This window comes from Trichechus manatus, unplaced genomic scaffold (genome assembly GCF_000243295.1).
Source record: "Trichechus manatus latirostris isolate Lorelei unplaced genomic scaffold, TriManLat1.0 scaffold00144, whole genome shotgun sequence".
Taxonomy (NCBI): domain Eukaryota; kingdom Metazoa; phylum Chordata; class Mammalia; order Sirenia; family Trichechidae; genus Trichechus; species Trichechus manatus.
In genome coordinates this window covers 4,584,658-4,605,725 of record NW_004444080.1, presented here as the reverse complement: position 1 = coordinate 4,605,725, position 21,068 = coordinate 4,584,658, and the positions used below count along the sequence as shown (strand labels likewise).

General features: G+C 34.7%; 1 protein-coding gene across 1 annotated transcript in view; it reads left to right on the top strand.

Moving 5' to 3' along the window:
- COL11A1 (collagen type XI alpha 1 chain) overlaps window positions 1-21,068 on the top strand; it is a 235,940-nt gene that overhangs the window by 132,446 nt on the left and 82,426 nt on the right. The window contains exons 32-37 of the mRNA XM_004385738.2: window positions 2,491-2,544; window positions 2,678-2,722; window positions 2,872-2,925; window positions 3,037-3,081; window positions 5,304-5,357; window positions 11,573-11,626. Of these exons, the coding sequence (XP_004385795.1) occupies window positions 2,491-2,544; window positions 2,678-2,722; window positions 2,872-2,925; window positions 3,037-3,081; window positions 5,304-5,357; window positions 11,573-11,626 (306 nt within the window). The remainder of the gene's footprint in view (window positions 1-2,490; window positions 2,545-2,677; window positions 2,723-2,871; window positions 2,926-3,036; window positions 3,082-5,303; window positions 5,358-11,572; window positions 11,627-21,068) is intronic.

Sequence of the window (21,068 nt, the reverse complement as noted above, 5' to 3'; positions counted from 1 at the left end):
TCTATTTTAAGATAGGGTTTGTTTATATTTAAGACAGCATTAAAAATAATTTTGAAAGATTCACATTTATTGACTAAGCCAATTTCACCATTAACCTTTTGCTTTTTGGCATTTTTTTGTTTTTTTTTTTTTTTTTATAAAAGCAGGTAATAACTTTACATGGAAATGTATATTTTGTTGACAATCGCTTATATGGGAAAAGACAAATAATATGCCCATATATTAGAAAGTGTTTAATTAATGGGTTAAACATTTTTGTCTGTTTCCTAGCAATTTCTTAGAGCAGAAACTTTGTAAGATATAAGCTTATTATAAATAAAATTGGTAAATAAATCTGTTTAAATGGAGCCTATTTATAAATTTGATTAGTTATCTAGTCTTCTCAAGACAGAGATGAACACTTATTCCCAAATAATATTTAATAAATGTAAATGATTTCCATATCAGGTTATATTCACCTATCAAATTCTTAGGATAATCACATAGTGATACTCAATCATATGTAAGTCTGTCTGATTCTCTGAAGAGAAGGGGAAGAAACTTTGAAGTCCTTCAAAAATGTAGCTTTTGGAGACTTTTTTCCCCCCAGTACGTGGCTATTTTGTATCTTAACAATTGTTCCATGTGGATTATACAGTCAGCTCTGTAGCCCTTAATCAGAATATATTAGAAAATGAGTCATAAAAAGAAGCTTAGTAGTGCATACTTTGGATTATTATTTTGACCATAAGCTTCCGTAAGTTTTCACACACATTTTTTCTGACCTGCTTTATAGCCCTTGTGAAGGAAATATAAATTAATAGCATCCAGCCAGCCTGCTTGATATGTAATGTTGACTCCCCTCACTTTGGGACCATATGTGTCACCTGGAGAGGTCGTTAAGAATGCAGCTGCCTTGACCCCACTGCCAGACAGTCTGTTTCAGTAGGTCTGGAGTGGACGCTAATAATCCATATTTTCAGCCATCACTCCAGATGATCCTGATATAGAGGAGCCATGTATCACTTGGAGAAACATTAGGGTAGTTCAATGCAGGTGACTGGATGAAAAAGCAAAAAATGTATCCAAATCGAAGAAGACTTTGTTATATCTCCCTTAGTGAATGGGGAAGTGTGTAAAATTTGAATGCCTGTTACTCTTTGCTAGATATTTTGCACATTATTGTATTTAATCCATACAGTGATCTAAATTGGAAAAGTAAAAAAGAAGTTTGCTTACTTTTTTTTGCTAGGGTCTCATAATAAGTTGAGGAGCAATGATTTGAACCCTAATTTGCTCTAATTCGTAACACAATGATGAAGCAAACCAATCACAGTTATGATCAAAGGACTCTTTCAGCAGATGAATACCTGGATTTATGCACAAGGCAGAACAGGGGAATTTGGTTACTGGGGATTATATTATATTCCATGTGTAAAATGTGCCCATTTCTAGACTAAATGAAATAATGCTTGTGATGTGCTTATCACACTGCTAAATAATCATCATGTATTGTTATCTGTCATTATAATTGTTATATTCTGCTTTGCTTTATTCCAAACCCCACGAATTCCAAAGAACCTGTAAGATGTGTATTATTGTCCTCATTTTGTGGAAGAAAAAAAAACTACCCTCAACGAGGCTAAGTAGCGTACTCAACTTACATAGATGATGCACGATTATCATAAATCTTGAACTTACCTATTTAGAATTACAAAATTAAGAGTCTAATGCCGGACTCTCTGACTTAGACACTTAGCTAGATCTAACATATTCAAACACCAAACAAAGAAGATGAAGGAAGGTTTTTGTCTAAATGATTTGATCCCATTTTAAAGGTATAAAAATATTTAACTAAAAGCAGTTTTTCTAATGAAGTAAAATTCTGTTTACTTTTTATTATCAGTCAAATTGTGATATTTTGTGAATGATAAAAATTAAAATAATCATGCACATTGGGTTTTGGAAAAGACACAGGTAAAATATTTTAATAAATATATGAAATTTCATAATAACTAATCACATTTGAATATCCAAATGTCTTCTGAAAAAGAGATAAATATAAAAATACAATAATGTTAATTCTGTAAAAACATTTTATAAAATTTCTATTTTAATATTTGATTTTTCATACTTGCAAAAAATAGGATTTTCTTTAAAGTTGAAGCAAATGTATAGAATTGTAAGTAAAAAATATATTTTTACACAAAATACCCTTTAAATGCTAATTTCTAATAGGAGAATTATAATATTTGATTAATTATTTTATTTTTAAAGTTGAAAACTAAAATATGTTTTATCAATTCACACTTTCAATGCTTTCAGGATTTCAGATATCATGGTAAGTATGTTTTCAAATACATGAATCAAGGTTGCATGATAGCTTAAAATTATATTTTTGATTTAAATACTACCAATTCTGTCAGAATCACTGTGTTTCAAAAGAATTATAGCCTGCCACTGAAACTGTTAATCACCTCATATTTATTATCATTATTATTATTATTGTAGGGTTCCACGGGATTTCCTGGATTCCCGGGTGCTAATGGAGAGAAAGGTGCAAGGGTATGATATATAAGTATATTGTTCTGGACTAGCTAATATAAATGTTCTTGCATGAATGCCCATCTCTCAGCATCAGACCCATAATTTACCATAAAATGGTGCATACTGAAACTGTTTGAACTGTCTTTGGCAGGGTATAGCTGGCAAACCAGGCCCTCGGGGTCAGCGTGGTCCAACGGTGGGTGCTTTCATTTAAAATGATGATTAGCATTTTTTATTTTTGGATTTAGTAATTCAAGATATATATTTTTCAAATACAAAAATTGATTTCTATGCCTTGCATTTGCTTGGCACTAAATCACTTTCATCTTTTGTTCTCATATGCAGGGTCCTCGAGGTTCAAGGGGTGCAAGAGGCCCCACTGGTAAACCTGGTCCAAAGGTATCGTTGTCACTTATTCCATTCTGGGCTTTGCTGTAAGTACCTTCTTCCAGACAAAGGATTCTGTGAGAATCAATCAAATCTGATTTTTCTCTGTTTTTCTGTTGCTAGGGTACCTCAGGTGGTGATGGCCCCCCTGGCCCTCCAGGTGAAAGAGTACGTATAATACAGCCACATAATGTAAAGCAAAAATTTATATTTTGCAAGTGTTTATATTTATGAGAACAAGTACATCTGTCTGCAAATACATGTACACAGTCATCCACAAAGTCCTTATCAAAGTTAAGAAATTCCTTATTCTTTAATTTACTCCTCTGAAGAAAATACTTAATTGGTTCTGTATTATTAATTTTATTATAGAAATGAGAGAAATAGTGTGTATAATTGACCTAAATATAACTCTTAAACTCAAGCCAAAACGTTTGAAAACTATACATAAAATACCTTTGCTCTCTCCTCCATTCCTCTTGCTTTCCATATTGGTATTCATTTTGTCCAAGGAGCAGGCAGAAGCATTATGCTGGTGAAATGCAAGCTATCAGTAGCCATTAAACCACAATCGATATACATTCAAATCAAGATAAAACATCTATTCCAGTAAATAGAAAAGCTATTTAGTAAATTGATTTTCAATTGATATAAAATAAAGCTAAATACAGATGAGCAAGCATGTCCTTTTTTTGGCTTATTTGGCAAAATATAGCATTTTTGTTGCCAGATTTTTTTAAAGCTATCCTCTTGCCAGAATTTTAAATATTAAAATCTTTATTACTGTGAGACAAATCAGACTTATTTATAATATATTATAATAACTTTTCAGTAATATGCAACTTTATATTAAGATATATTTGTATATTATTTTTCAAAATTTATATTAGATATTTTAGAAAAAGAAAAAAAACACTGATGTATAACTTAAATCTGAGGATGAGTATATACATATATATATATTTTTTTGAGTAAGGAAGAATGAATCAAACTTAGTGTCTTTCTATCTGTGATACAAATGTTGGTAGGTAGGAAAATGGGACACAAGAATAAACTTTTAATTAGCGTTGTTTTAAGGCTTTGACTCATGTTTGATTAACATTACTGTAAAATAAATGGCGTGGTGGCATCTGACCTCCTCTAACTTCACAAGGCGGAGAAGAGAGAATCAAAATTGTCAGTGCAAGGCTGATGATTCCTATGAGGTAGAGGTCAAACATACCTCGACCCTCCAATACCTGCACCCTTTAACCTATTTACCAATTCTGACACCAGCTGTCCCTTCCATGGCAGTCTCTACTTCTCTGCTGTGTTCGATAATTCGTTGCAGTGGCCACACAGAACTCACAGACCATACTCACAGTTAGGGGATTTATTAGGGAAGTAACAGGTTACAACTCTGGATCAGGATCAGGAAGCATGTAGACTAAGTCTCCCTTCTTCAGTGCAGGACAGCTTTCTTTGCTCCTTTCAGACCTCTCATTTGTTAAAGTGAAACTAATTTACTTTGTAAACCTTCATCTAAAGCACAATTTAAAAAAAAAAGACAAATACTAACCAAACTGTATTACTTAATAGATTTTATTTATATTATCTCCTACTTTACATCTCTTCCTCTTAAAATATAATAACTATATTCCTAGTATATAAAGGACTATCTTTTACCAAACATTTGTTCTGTCAGCAACACAGACATTGTAATAAGGTATACTTTATGCATTTTAAAGATATGTAAATATGAGAGTTGAAAAATATAGTTAATGAAGCATCAAGCCAAGAATAGTATTATAAATATATATTTGAACTGTATGTTAATGAGGATAATTGTACAATAAGGCTCTTTTCATCTTGTCTACAAAAGAAATTTATACATGAGTAAAATTAGATATTGACATCCTCAAAAAATAATTTATTTTAAAATACAGCGATGAGTTAAAAATGATGGTCTTTTTGAGATAATCTCATATTTTTGTATCTTTCCCTTTATTTCTTTGTGACTAAAGCCAGAACATTTATAAAATTAATTTAAAAAATAATTTTTCTTTTTTGGGATTTTGGGGGTGAAATAGCCTCCTTGAAATGTTTCTAGTCAATGTTAGAAAAACTGCTGAACTTCTTGATAAATGCATGTTTTATTCATTTTAGCATTCTAAATATTTATAGTGTTCTTAAGTTAAGAATATTGGTGTTACTCAGTAAGAATATTGTGTGACAAGTACCCATTTTGCTTCGGATTAACACCAGTAATCTTGTCTCTTGCGATAGTTCTGTCATTATGGTGCAGAAGATGTATGCTATGTTGTATTTTATCAGTAGAAATAAACTGCAGTGTATGAAGATGTACCTGGTAAGGCATAGTCTTAAATTTTCCCCACGTTCTTTACTTTCAGGGCCCTCAAGGACCACAGGGCCCAGTTGGATTCCCTGGACCAAAAGGCCCTCCTGTAAGTGTCATAGTTTCTATTTTTCTTTCTTCACTTTTCAGTCTTTTCAAATTTTTGAGTCATACTTTTTATTTTAAATAATTTTTAGATATAAATATTGATAAAATCTAGACAGTAAATAGAAATTAATAATGTCAAATAGTATAGATATTTTATATTTATGAAGTTCATCAATTATTTCTGAATATAATTTAATCATGTCTTATTAAGTATTCTTTTAAAGCATATTAAACTAGAACAACATGAATATTATTCACTGTCACTGCTCTATTATAATGAATATTATTTATGGCATTAATACTTGTTACCAAACCTTAAAGACTTGGTGTCTCAGAATTTTCCCTTGATCTTCCATTCTCAAATGTATCCTTCTCCAAATATTACTTCCTAACTAAACCCCCTCTGGAGTCTCTGGGTAGTATAGTTAATGACAGTGGGTGCTAACCAGAATGTTGGAGTTTGAGTCCATCCAGAGACACCTTGGAAGAAAAGCCTGGGATGTACTTCTGAAAAATCAGCCATTGAAAACCCTATGGAGCACAGTTCTACTCTGACATACATAGGGTTGCTATGAGTCAGAATCGACTCAGCAGAAACTGATAAAAACAAAACTAAACTAAAAACCCACCAATGTTCTGATATCACATCAAAACTTTTTTCTTTTTTGCTTCTATATTGCATTCTTCTTTGAACATGAACTTATAAACCTTTTGGAATCATCTCCCTTTTATAAATTTTATTTAGAGTAATACTCTTTTGAATCTAGGCAGTCCCCAGGTTACAAACATCTGACTTATGGACAACTCCTACTTGCCCTTTATTGTTATGTAAATTTTTCCTCACTTTGAAACAACTGAACCAGCTTCTGCTTACAACAAATTCATCACAATCACCTTCACTTGCTGCATGTGCAGCTTTTAAATCATTACAAAGTCTTCACCCTTTTCTTGCAGTAAAGTAAGGCTAAATAGGAACCATATACACCTGTTTGGACTTACCTTCACATTCAACTTAAAGAGACTGTTAGGAATGGATCTTGATCGTAACCCAAGGACTGCCTGTATGGTCATCAAATATCTTCATAAAGTTAATCGAAAATCTTTATTTCATACTTAGGGGACATAGGGCATGCTCAGTTGTTTTCATTTGTTCGCAGCCCATTCCATTTCTAAGAGTTAGAATCATCCTCTCTAGGGCATTGGTTCTCAAAGTGTGGTCCCTGAACCAACAGCATCAACAGCACTTGGAACAATGTTAGAATTGTAGTCTTCGCTGCTCCCCTAACCTCCCTCCCCACCTAATCAGAACCTAATCAATGTTTTAACAAACCTTTCAGGTGGTTCTGATGCATGCTAAAGTTTTGAACCACTGACCTAGTCTAGACTAAACAATGCTACTCAAACTTAAAGTGCATATAAACCACCTTGGTATCTTGTTAAAAATGTAGATTTTTGATTCAGTAGGCCTGAGTAGTTCTTGAGACTCAACATTACTATCAAGTACCCAGGTGATGCCAGTGCTACTGGTCCATGGACCACACTTTGAGTAGCAAAGTTCTAGATTATTTTGGCAGAAAATAAAACCAACATAATTTGAGTATGTCGTATTCTTCAAGAATCTAAATGTACTTAAGATTTTCAGTTAATGATTATATGAATCTAATGTTTTTCCATCACAGAAATAAAAAGAACTAATTTCCAGTGAATCATTACTAGTATTTTTATTCACATCTTGTATATGTTTATTTAGAAGCACATTGACAATACATTTTTAAGCTGAATCTTTTGAACTGAATTTTTTGACAGAACCACAGTGTGTACCGTGAATGAGTATGTTATTTTAGTTTTTTAACATATGCCACTATTTCAAAAATTTTACAGCCTAGTTTTCTAATTTCAAGTAATTATAATCAAGTCTGATCCAATAAAGTATTTCATAAAGGAACAGTTCAGAAAAATTTCAGTATGTCAAAATATGTCAGTGTTATTTCTGGTTACATAATATTTTTAAAACTCTTGAAAATAATTTATAAGTAAATAAATATGTTCACTAATTTTAATTGATTTTGAATAGACCTCTGTTTCACTGATAAGTTTCAAATGTAGTTTTAGTTCACATCTTTAAAAACTGAATTATTTATTGTGAATAAATTGAGTTTCATTGTGTAGCTGAAATACTGACTTTATTAAATGTTAAGGCAATTTCCTTAAGACATGATGCTTACAGTATTATTTTAACACTAAACAATTTTGTATTATTACTGTAAAAATATCGAGAAAATATGTATATTATAGTGTTAAAAAGATCAATGCAAATAGCTAGTATGCAATATTGATAGAATATGTATATAATGTTGCTCACCATTACCTCAGTTGTACTCTAAATGTCACATTAAGTCTATCTGTGCAGTTTTGTAGAAGGAGAAGTGAAAACACACTTCCAATAATTATTTATGCCTAAGAATTTTTTCACAAGCCTTTTCATAAGTATTTTGAAACCATGTGCATATATCATTATGTAGCACCATAAAACCAAATGATATGTGCAACCTTAACATTATTATATCATTTATATTTGTAAATATTTTTAAGAATATCTTCGATCATGCAATATAATTTTATTGACAAAGAAAGCAGTTTGACCCATTTTTCCTCAGACTTTTTCAATCTATTCTTTCATGTAGTTTTCAACAAGTTTTGAAGCATTGATTATGCATGTATTATGTCTCTAAGAGCGATTAGAAGTATAATAAATACTTACACTTGAGAAGTATATAGTCTAGTTGGGGAGACATGACGCTGTTAAGGAGCATTGCTTTCACTGCTAAACAAAATGGTTTTTATACTCTACTTCTCTGACAAGTGAAACAGTACAGCAAAAACTAAAAGTACCTGTCATGGCTCTGGCATGCAGTTTTATGAAGTTTGTGAAAGAAATGCTTTCAACTATTTGATAAAGAAGAAATGGGGGTGGAGGGATAGAACCAAGCTCTTTCTTCAAACGAATTAGTTCATCTTCCTTGTTACCAGGAAAAAGAACAAAATTGTGTGTTTGTATATAATGGGGTTCCTAGATGGTCAAATGATTAACATGCTTGGCTGCCAATTGAGAGGTTATCAGTTCGAGTCCACTCAGAAGCACCTTGGAAGAAAGGCCTGGTGATCTACTTCCAAAAATCAGCCATTGAAACCCTATGGAGCACAGTTCTATTCTGACACATATGAGGTCACCATGAGTCAGAATCAACTCCAGTGTTACTGATTTTGTATATATAAAACAGATACACAGATATGGATCGAGTACTTGAAATGTTCACCTTTTAATTCTATTACTCTTATGTCAATGTTAACATACTTTTGAAGTACTATATTTTTATGCAAGTAACACACTACTTCTATGTTTATTTGCCAACCGCACCCTCCTCTGTGAGTTATTTTCTCAAGTGCCGCTATGCCAATTTTTTTTTACATGTTGCTGTTAAAAAAAAAAAAACAAAAAACTAGTATGGTGTGCTTATGAAAATACTTTGTGGAGGGAGGGTGCAGTTGGCAAATAAACATAGAAGACACACATTAGTTGCATTAAAATGTGATATATAGTCATTCCATTTAAGATAAAATTTTAACTTAAGGTGATTAAGATTTATAGTATTACTATTGTGGGATGCATTCTATTTATAGAAGAGGAAAAGTCAAAATTCGGTGCCAATGGGAAGTGAAAAAAGCATCCCTAACGTTTATTCATAAATATCTTTGCACAGATTGCCTTGCCATATATGTACACCCTCATTTAGATGATTTTATTTCTGCTGACCTTTACCAATTAGATCAAAGGTATAGTCTCTACTGATCAATAAAATTATTTTTAAATAAATGCCATAAAATTCTTTGGTAATTAGTCTGCTGTATTTTATTTGTTGGTAGTTTAGAGTCAACTGCTTAATTTTCAAAATACATCCTTAAGTCAAGAAAAATGATGATGACACCAATATTTATGAAGTCCCTTAACACTACTCTCTCAGACTGCCTAGGAAAGCCATTAAAGTCATGTTGTATTAATCCCAGGGTGACAACATTTAGGTCTAAGATCAGTGTTTTAAAGGATTATAACATTTTACAACAGAAATATAATCTATGCTTCTAACATTAGCAAATAGAATGTGCTGATGGTAAAACACACCATTTGAGAGGCATTTTAGTATGATGGAAAGAAAGCCAGATTCATTTTTATTATCCGTTAGCTGTCAGCCTGTCTATTTTTAGGTAAACCTGTTATTGCTGCCCCAGAATGTTAGCACATTTATTCCTGTCTGTGTCAAGATAGTGTTAAAGCCAAGAAATTGTTATTTACTCTTTTGAAATAATGAACCTAGATGAAGTCTAAACCTCCCCAAAAAAACCCAACCCACTGCCATCGAGTTGATTCTGATAGTGACTCTGTAGGACAGAGTAGGACAGAATAGAACTGTCCTATAGGTTTTGAAGGCTATAATCTTTACAGAAGCAGAGATTGCCACATCTTTCTCCCGGGAAGCGGCTGGTGGTTCAAACTGCCAACCGTTTGGTTAGCAGCCGAGCGCTTTAACTGTGGCACCACTAGTGCTCCTCTCAGATGAAATCAATTAACTGTGCACTTCTGTGTTTCACTACAAAAGTGAGCACAGAGCTACATCTTATGTTACTGTAACCTAATATCTAACCCATTGGTATGTATATGTGTTATTATTAAGTGATGTTCAAGAATGTTTTGTGCCCTTAGTTTAAAAAACCTAGTTTTGGTCTTTTGGGAAGATAGCATCAGATCCCTGAGGTGGTCCTAGAAAACATGACCAAATGTCTGAGCAAGCATTGATCCTGTGAAATATCACAGTAGTTTTAAATTAGAGTTGGTATTTCACATGGCAACTAGTGTATCTGTATGAATGAGATAGATCTACAGGTCAGAGATACTACTGGCCGTTTGAGGAAGGCTTTCTCTTGAAGTATGCCAGTCAACCTATAAAAGGCTTTCTTAGGTGGAAAAAAGCTATTTATGAACTCAGTTTTGTTTGAACTCAATTTACATTAATATATAAAAATAATTTGTATTTCAATATAGATTTATTAAATAATTAAATAGTGAGAGGTATATCTGTTGTACTAAAAGTGTTGTTATTAAAAATGATTAATTGTCCCTATGTGTCCAGTAAGCTGAGAATATTTCTGCCTATACCTATTAAACATGTTTTCATATTTGAACTTGATACTTGATAGTTTCTTAAAAAGGATGTATAATCCGTAAGGCAGTCTGAAAAAACAATCTATTTCTACTAAGTATTTAAAACATAGGAACCTCACAGAGTTATTTATTTAAAATACTTAATTGCTTCATTTATTACTTCAAATATGACAAATACAGCATGCTTTACAGAAAGCAATAGCATAGTAAATTTGCTTCCCAGTAATTAATAAGCATAGGCTTCCAAGAGGATATTTAAGAAAACCTACTGGAAAAAAATTGGTCCTGATTATTCCAGAATTGAGCATAGCATATTGTTTCCTTTATTTAAAGCTATTGAAAGGAAAAGTGCCACTGTTTTTATAAAAGTCTGTATTTTTTTCACATTCTTTTCAATTAGACGCTCAGCTTACCACTAGAGGACACTGTCTTTCTCTGTTACCCAAGTCAGAGTGCTTAGGGAATTTAATTAAGAACAGATCACCAAAAACAGGGGAGAATATTCATTTGTCAAACACCAGAGTACCAATATTTTTTGCAAAAATGAAAATACAAAGCTTTACAGATGCACTTTTATAAGACATAGATGCAAATGAAATACATCAATTTAAATATCAAATGTTTACATAGAGTTCTACAATTTTCTCTTGGTCTCAGTAATAGGTGTACAGTGAGACTAAGGAGATACATGTGTGTATTACCATATAGAAGAGCAATGAAATATCAAAATACTGTATTTAATAGGAATATCGTTCATCATACCCTGGTGGCATAGTGGTTAAGAGCTATGGCTGCTAACCAAAAGATCGGCAGTTCAAATCCACCAGGTGCTCTTTGGAAACCCTATGGGGCAGTTACACTCTATCCTATAGGGTCGCTCTGAGTTGGAATCGACTCAACGGCAACGGGTTGGTTTTTTTTGTTTTATATTACATTTATGCTATAAAATAATTCAGGAAATATTTATGAAATGTGATGTTTAATATTTGTGATTTCAGGGACCACCTGGAAAGGATGGACTGCCCGGACACCCTGGACAACGTGGGGAGACTGTAAGTGACCTGATTCTTCCTGATAGAAATTTTCCATCTTTAATACCTCAACAGTTCACAGAAACTGCTTGATTTTTAACAGTTCAATTACATGGTTAGGGACAATGGCAGAGTTTATTCCATTAAACACCTTATTAAAATATATAAATAAATAAAGACATAAATGGACCCATGTTTGTTCCTAAATTAATATACTTGAGGAATTAGGATGTCAGATGATATAAATGCTCTTTTAATCATTGGCAGTACTTCAGGGAACGAGCTGAAGGAGATGACCCCATTATTTTCTGGGAACCTCCCCAAAGTTGTCACCTTGACCCCTTTGAAACTGCTTCACTGAAGTCTTTGTTTACAGATACATTCCACCCACTTCATAGTCTCCAAAGAAACACTATAATAAGCCATGGAGATAATATAAAATACTTATGTCCGATACTAAGGGATGAAATGGTTACCCAGATTGGAACCATAAGGCTATAATTGGTCTGGAGCAATATAAATGGATCTTCTCACCTCAAATAGGAAAATGTAAATGGGAAAATATAATTGAATTTTATTTTAAAACTTCAAGAAATATTCTTTGAAATTTTAAAATATTAAACAAACTTCAAGGCATTAAATAAATAGGTTGAACAATTTATCATGCGTAAACAATGATTTGGGCAGAGTGAGAAACTCTTCCTCCTGGCAGCTCAGTTGTTTAAGGATTGTGGTGGGTTTGTTTGTTGATTTATTTATTCTGCCACTGTGACAAAACCATGCGTCTGGCTCTCCCAGTGGGTTGTTAGTCTAATCAGAAATCATCATGAGTTGGCACGTTTCCTTGGAATCAATTCCCTGTTTTCACCATTGATTAATTTTATCCAGATTTCTTAAGGAGATCACCACACAGACAACCATTGACTATGTAGTTTAAAATCATTTTAGGGCATTCTTCCAGTGTGAGAACATATTTGAGGTTCCATTGCAGTACCTGGTGACAACTAAAAACATGATGAATTTTCTGCTGTGGGGAAAAAATCTGTCAGCACCAACCCATTTCCTGTTTCAGTCACCAAGTAATGATTTTTAGTTTAACAATTTCTTCATTTTAGTCAGATTAGAAACCTCAAAAGCAGAATCAAAAATGACTTAGTGAGACCTAAGAATGACAGGGTTTGGCTTTCCTCCTGGGCATGGAATCTTCATGAGGGGCATAAAGTAAACTCTCTAAAGAAGAATTCAGAAGGTGGGCAAGATGGCAAAGTGAATGGTTGCTCCCGTTTATTCCTCCAGCAACTAACCCACTGAACAACTAATACAAACAAGCACAGACTGAGATCTCAGAACTCTGGATAGCAGCGGAGATGCTGGAGAGGTGAGGTGAGTCCAGAAGCATGGGAAAGGAGGAGGGAAGACGGCACAGAAGCTGGGAGAAACTACCCGCTAACATCTGGAGCACTCACTCATCATAGCCATTTTGGGGCAAGGCTGGGCAACACCCCAAACAGGGAACACAGAAAGGGAGCTAATCTGAGGAAGCTGTAGCCAGTTTTTTTAAGGTGGTGCAGACTGGCTGTGGGAGTTCACAGCCATACAATTGAAAACGGCGAAGGGAGACTGGCGCTGTGAGAGAGTGCTGTTGAATCTCCCTGAGGCATGAGATGGACAAGCACTAGGACCAGGAGGAACTGTAAGGGCATCAGGGTGAATGGAATACTTTGGATGAACGAGCAACACAGAGGGAAATTGCTGGCTCCCTGCCATAGGAGAGCCTGCGCAGGGGCACCAGTGAGGGAAAGACACAGACAGCCCCTGACCTTTGCCACAGGAAAGTCAAGCTCCATCACGTATGTCAGCGCTGGGACCAGCTAAAACTCCCACATTCACAAATGTGTATTGTATTCTAGAGATCAAGCCTTCAGAATTCTTGAATCAGCACTGAAAAAAACCTAAGGATAAGAGTGACCTCTACTGGTTCTCAGGAGAAGATACCAGGCCCACTGCCACTGAGTTGATCCTGACCCATAAGACCCTGTAGGGTGGAGTGGAGCTTCCCCATGGGGTTTCCAGGGCTGTGAGTCATTGTGGAGGTGGTCTGCTGTTATTTTCTCACACGGAGCGGCTGGTTGGTGTGGACCCCAGCCTTTTCATTTGCAGCCAGGTACTTGACCGCTGCGCCACCAGGAAGCCCAATCAGAGAATTTTCCCACAAAACTCAGAATACAAAATTTAAAGAAAGAAAAAAAAAATTAATAAAATAGCCCAAGTTCAACAAAAAATAATAAAACACACAAAATCATAAGAGAAGAAGGACCAACCAAAAGCAAAATATGAAGAAGAGGAAATTTCTCCTACAGAGGCGAGACTAATGGAACAAATAGAAAATTTTCAAAGTATGGTGCTAAATATGTTTAAAGAAAGCTAAAATCACTCAAAAAGAAACGAGCAGAGATCAGGAAACAAATGGAGGGATAAGATGACAGACTTAATGAGGAAATTGAAAACATCAAACAAAGAGAACTATTGGAACTGAAGAACAAAACAAATGAATTAGAAAAAGCAAGAGAAACAGTTAATAGTAGAGTCAAAAAGACAGAAGACAGAATAAATGAAGACAAAATAAGTGAGCTTATCGAGTCTCTAGAGAAATAAGAAAGAAGAATGAAAAAAGGTGAACTAAACCAAATGGAAATACGGAATTCAATTTACAAATCTAACATTAGAATTATTGGACTCCCAGAGCACCATGACAACAATGAAAACAAAACTGTACTACAAGAGACTGAAAGAGAACTACAAAAATGGAAACACATCCTGTGCTCATGGATTGGAAGACTCAATATAGTGAAAATGTCAGTTCTCCCTAAAGTGATCTGTAGATGCAATGCAATCTCAATACAAATCTCAACATTTTTTACTGAAATGGAAAAACTAATAACCAACTTTATGTGGAAAGAAAAGAAACTCTGAATAGTCAAAGCAATATTGAAGGAGAAAAACAAGGCAGGAGGCCTCACACTCCCCAATATCAAAACATACTATACAGCTACTGTGATCAAAACAGCCTGATATTGGTTCAATGATAGACGCATAGACCAGTGGAATGGAAATGAGAACTCAGAATTTAAACCCAGCCATCTGTGGACAACTGATTTTCAACAAGGGGTTGAAGTCCATTTATTGGGAGCAGAAACAATCTCTAATAAATGATGCTGGCCAAACTGGGTATCCACCAGCAGAAAAATGAAACAGAACCCATACCACACAACATACACAAAAACTAACTCAAAGTGGATCAAAGACCTAAATGTTAAGCCTAAAACTATAAAATTCCTGGAAGACAACCTAGGGAGAAAACTGTGGGAACAAATCTTTTTTAAAAGTATGATAACAAACATTACAATGAATGCCATGAATAGAAAAAGGCAAAGTACATAAATGTGCCCTCATAAAAATTAAAAACTTATGCTTATCGAAAGACTTTATTGAAAAAGTAAATAGACACCTACAGACTGGGAAAAAAATCTATGGAAATGACTTATCCAATAAGTGTCTAATCCCTAAAATCTATAGAAAACTGCAACAACTCAACAACAAAACGACAAATAACCCAGTCACAAAATGGACAAAGGACATGACAGAACCTTCACCAAAGAGGACATCCAAGCAGCCAACAAACACGTGAAAAGATGTTCATGATCACTAGCCATTATTCTTGTTAGGTGCTGTCCAGTTACTTCCAACTCATAGCAACCCTATGTATCACAGAAGGAAACACTGCCTGGTCCTGCACCATGCTCACAATTGTTATGCTTGAGCCCATTGTTGCAGCCACTGTGTCAGTCCATCTCATTGAGGGTCTTCGTCTTTTTTGCTGACCTTCTACTTAACCAAGCGTGATGTCCTTCTCCAGGGATTGGTCCCTCGTGATGACAGGTCCAAAGTATATGAGACAAAGTCTCGCCATCCTCACTTCTAATGAGCATTCTAGCTGTACTTTTCCCAAGACAGATTTGTTCGTTCTTCTGACAGTCCAGCCATTAGAGAGATGCAAATCAAAACTACAATGAGATACTATCTTACCCCAGCTAAAATGGCACTGATAAAAAAAGCAGATAACAAGTGTTGGCAAAGATGTGGGGAGATTGGAACCTTTATCCATTTCTGGTGGAACTGTAAAATGGTACAACTATGGAAAATGGTATGGCACTTTCTCAAAAAACTAGAAATAGGACTACCCTATGATCCAGCGATCCAACTCCTAGTTATATTCCCAAGATACCTAAAAATAATGACATGAACAGACATATGCACACCTATGTTCCTTGCTGGTTTATTCAAAACAGCAAATAAGTAGAAACAACTGAAGTGCCCATCAGCAGATGACTGGATAAGCAAGTTGTGGTACATACATACAATGGAATACTATGCTACCATAAAGAACAATTATATGTCCACAAAACATATTATAACATGAATGGACATGGAGGGCATAATGCTAAGTGAAGTAAGTCAAGCATATAAGGACAAATACTGTATGAACCCTCTTTTATAAGAAGATAAGAATAAATATATAGAGAGACACCAATGTTCATGGGTGGTTACCAGGGAGAGGAAGGAGAAGGGGAAATTATGCTTTAGATCATACAGACTTGTTATTTTTGGTGATGGGAAAAGTAACACCAAATGTGGATGTAGTGAGCACAGCATAACCAAAGTAAAAATGAGTGTTAGAGCACATATGGATGGGTATCGGCATATTGGTATATGAGTATAGGTACAGGTGTATACATAGATGAGAACAGATAGAAATCTTTATAGGTACGTGTAAATACAAATATATTGGTGAACGCACATATATTCCTTGAAGACATAAATACAAATACTGCTCGACATAACCAAACACCTTCCAAGGTTGATTTTTCTGGGTTTGAAAGCTTAGGACCACAGTATCATGAGACACTTCAGTCAATTGGCATGGCATACTTCACAAAAATCATCATCTGCATCCTATTGAAGTGAGTAGCATCTTGGGTCTTAAAAGCTTACAAGTGGCCATGTAAGATACAAATACTAGCCTTTACTCACCAGTAGCAAAACAGTAAGAAGGTAACCAAAAGCTCAGAGAAGAAAAAAGTCTATCTGAGCCACGACCTAATCTACCATGAGACCAGAAGAACTAGATGGTGTCTGGCTACCACCACTGACCATTCTGACTGGGGTCACAATAGATGGTTCCAGTTAGAAAAGGAGAAAAATGTGCAGCAGAACTCAAATTCTTAAAAAAAAAAAAAAAAAAAGCCAGACAAACTGGAACAGTAGAGAACAGAGTACTCCCTGAAACTATCACCCTGAGACAGTGTTTAAACATAGAACCAAGCCTATCCCCTGAGATCACCTGTTAGTGAAATAGCAGAGTGGCACACAAAATAAGGTATATTACTCATTAGATGGGTACTCTACTTAAAAACCGTCTGTATGAGACCAAATGGTCAACAGTTACTCAGAAGTAAAGATGAGAAGATAAAGGGGCAGGGACACTAGAGTACTAGAAATGGAACAAACAAGACACGTAGAGAATTTTGACATGTTGTGATAAATGTAAACTAATGTCATTGAATAATTTGTTTGGAAATTGTCAGAATGGGAACCTTATTGCTTTTTAAACTTTCACCAAAAGCTCAATAAAATATTATTTAAAAAAAAGAATTCACACTCAAATTTGCAAATGCATCCTTATTCAAATCTTGTAGTCAATCATTTTAGTTAAGTCCTTGTGTTACTTCTTAGGGATAAATCTACAATATTTCCAAAAATGTTTTTTGAGGAAGGGATACCTGGATATTTGCCATTAGAAAATCCCTTGAGTTTTCAATTTAATAAAAAAAAAAAAGCTTTTGCTTTTATATATATATAAACATTATATGTAATTTAAATGTAAACAAAAAATAGCATATTCGTTAACAGCATATTACCTAATGATTCTAGGATGGATGTTTCTATCTAGTATTTTTTCAGACAGAAAGATATAAATTATTTCTGGAAAGTTGTATTTCTGATTTCTCATTAACTTTTAAGAGAAAAAGTGACTAACCCTACAGCAAGGAGCCTTTCTTTTGCGACTTGGTTCTGTGCTGACTGACATTCAAAAGATTACCTTGTTCAAGTCAGAATCTAGAGCGACTGTGCTTTACCATGTATGTGTTCCTTATTTCAAAGAAGAAATTCTTTTGTTGTATTTGAGATTTGTGCCAATCCAGAAATCCTTGAAGATTCATTCTGACAACTTACATTTTGAGACTTTTTAATGCCACAAGGAATGATTAGAAATATTTTCTATTCTATTGAAACAAAACCCATATCTATCTCAGAAACCCAGGGTCAAATCATGCATTGATGCTGAAAGTAATTTAGTCCCTTAGAGAATATCAGAATAGGAATTACACTTTTGTTGAGTCCTTGCACTTTTGTTGGGTCATACCAAAAACCCATTGCCGTTGAGTCTATTCCGACTCAATAGTGACCCAATAGGACAGAGTAGAACTGCCCCATAGGGTTTCCAAGGAGCGGCTGGTGAATTCAAACTGCCAACCTTTTGGTTAGCAGCCTCGCTGTTTAACCACTGTACCACCTGGGCTCCTTTCAACACACAGTGACCCTGTCTATAACAGAATGAAACGTTGCTTGGTGTTATGCCATCCTCACAATAGTAGGTATGTTTGAGCCAATTGTTACAGCCACTGTGTCAATCCATCTTGTTGAGAGTCTTCCTCTTTTTTACTGACTTTTAACTTGTACCAAACCTTATGTCCTTCTCAAAGGATTGGCCCATCCTGATAGCATGTCAAAAGTAAGCAAGGTGAAATGTCACCATCCTCGCTTCTAAGTCGGATTCTGGCTATACTTCTTCCAAGACAGATTTGTTTTTTTCTTCTGGCAGTCCATGGTATATTCAGTATTCTTCGCCAACACCATAATTCAGATGCATCCATGTTTTGGTCTGTCTTTATCATTGTTCTGCTTTCTCATGAGGCGATTGAAAGTACCGTGGCTTAAGTCAGGTGCACCTTAGTTATCAAACTGACATCTTTGCTTTTTTAGCACTTTATTTTTTTCTTTTAATTTTGCACTTTATTCACTTCCATTATGGCAAGAGAAAAATAATTATTTTTTATTTATTTTTTCAGAAATACAATTGAAAGCAACAATATTACAAGTGACCAAATATTAAATATATCTTGTCAAAGAGGACAAGAGCTTTTTAGCACTTTAAAAGAGGTATTTTGCAGCAGATTTGCCCAATGTAATACATCATTTGATTTCTTGACTGCTGCTTCCATGAGTGTTGATTGTGGATCCAAGTAAAATGAAATTCTTGACATCTTCAATATTTTCTTTGTTTATCATGATGTTGCTTATTTGTCCAGTCTTGAGAATTTTTGTTTTCTTTATGTTGAGGTGTAATCCCTACTAAAGGCTGTAGTCTTTGAACTTTATCAGTTAGTGGGTCAAGTCTTCTTCGTTTTCATTTTCGGCAAGCAAGGCTGTGTCATCTGCTGTTTCAGGTTGCTAATGAGTCTTCCTCCAATTCTGATGGCACATTTTTCTTCATATATCCCTGCTTCTCAGATTATTTGCTCAGCATACAGATTGAATAAATATGGTGAAAAGATACAACCCTGGAACATACCTTTTTTATTTTAAACTACATAGTATCCTCTTGTTCTGTTCAAACAACTGCGTCTTAGTCTGTGTACTGGTTCCACATAAGCACAATTAAGTTTTCTGGGATTTTCATTCTTTGCAATTTTTATTACCTATGAATATATAAAAAGGAGCCCTAGTGGCACAATGGTTAAGAGCTCAGCTGCTAACCAAAAGGTTGGTAGTTCGAATCCACCAGCTGCTCCTTGGAAACTCTATGGGGCAGCTCTATTAATTTCTGTTTTCAGAGACCTAAACAAAATGATTTAATTTAATTTATTCTACAATTAAACGGCAAGTGTAATTTTATTATATGGCAATATTGAACAAGCACACTCTATTCTGAAGTTTAAACTTTTTTTGTACGTAGTTTATTTGCAAGATCTCTTGAGTCAAATTTATTAGATACTTGCAAAGATTCTGAATGTCTTGCATGAGCAGACATATAGGAAATGCTGACTTCTAGCTCCCCGTAAATCCATCACTGACAGAGATGTACTAGCAGCCAGGTTTATTTCTTATCCCCTAGGATGCATGAATGCAACTCTGGGTTGCAAATTTTCCACAGACTTCCCTCAACAAGGCACTGATTTTTAAATCATCAATTATTATTACAGTAATTTTTGTGTATGGTATTCTTGTTCTTGCTGTTACTAAGAAAGAAAAAAAACCTTTATACAACTTAAAAAAAATTGGAGTTCTGAATTGTATTTACATCTTCACATCAAATTTAAAAACTTAAAAGTTATCAAAACCTGAGGGAAGGACAGAGGGAACAGGAACAGCCTGTGCAAATATGTGGTGTGAGTAACAGCAATGGCTGTTTGAACAATGGTAAGATCAGCATGGCTAAAATTTAGGACACATTTTTTGAGTCAAAACATAAGATTGAAGCAAACTGGAAAAGATTATGTAGAATTTTGTTACAGATATATGAATCAGTTGATTGGATTTGCTTTTGTGAGATGGTGATTTTGGCTAATGCAGATGAGTGAGTGAACCTGATTTAGAAAAACATTGCAGTGGTCTTGAAATAGATGGTTACAGTTTGAATTAAGAGAGGTCCAGTGGGACAAGAGAGAAGCAGCTGTATTTGTGAGAGTTTCTAAGGTGCCATTTTATGAGTAAATGACTGACTGAGTCTGAGGACTAAGGGAAAGCGTGGGATCGGAAGGGATTCCACTAAGGAAGTGAACAAGGGGGGAAAATCAAGGAACATCTTCATTCAGTGAGCTCAATTTTTAGAATGTTAAGTTTGAGAAGAGAGCATGATATGCAATTGAAAATGTCTAGTAGGCACTTACTGAGAGTTTTTTTTTTTCCCCTTTTTTTTTTTTTTTTATTGTACTTCAGGTGAAGGCTTACAGAATAAATAGTTTTTCATTAAACAGTAGTACACGTATTGTTTTATGACACTGGTTAACAACCCCACAACATGTCAACCCTCTCCCTTCTCAACTTTTTTTCTTGGTGAAAATATACATAGCCAAAGATTCACCGTTTCAAAAATTTCTACATGCACAGTTTAGTGACATTGACGACGCTCTTCCAATTGTGCTGCTATTCTCACTTTAGATGAAGTTTTACGGAACAAAATAGTTTCTCATTTAACAGTTAGTACACGTTGCCCTCTGACAATGGTTAACAACCTCACAACGCATCAACACTATCCTTACTCAACCTTGGGTTCCCTATCACCAGCTTTCCTGTCCCCTTCTGCCTTCTGGCCCTTGTCCCTGGACTGTTGCGCCTCATT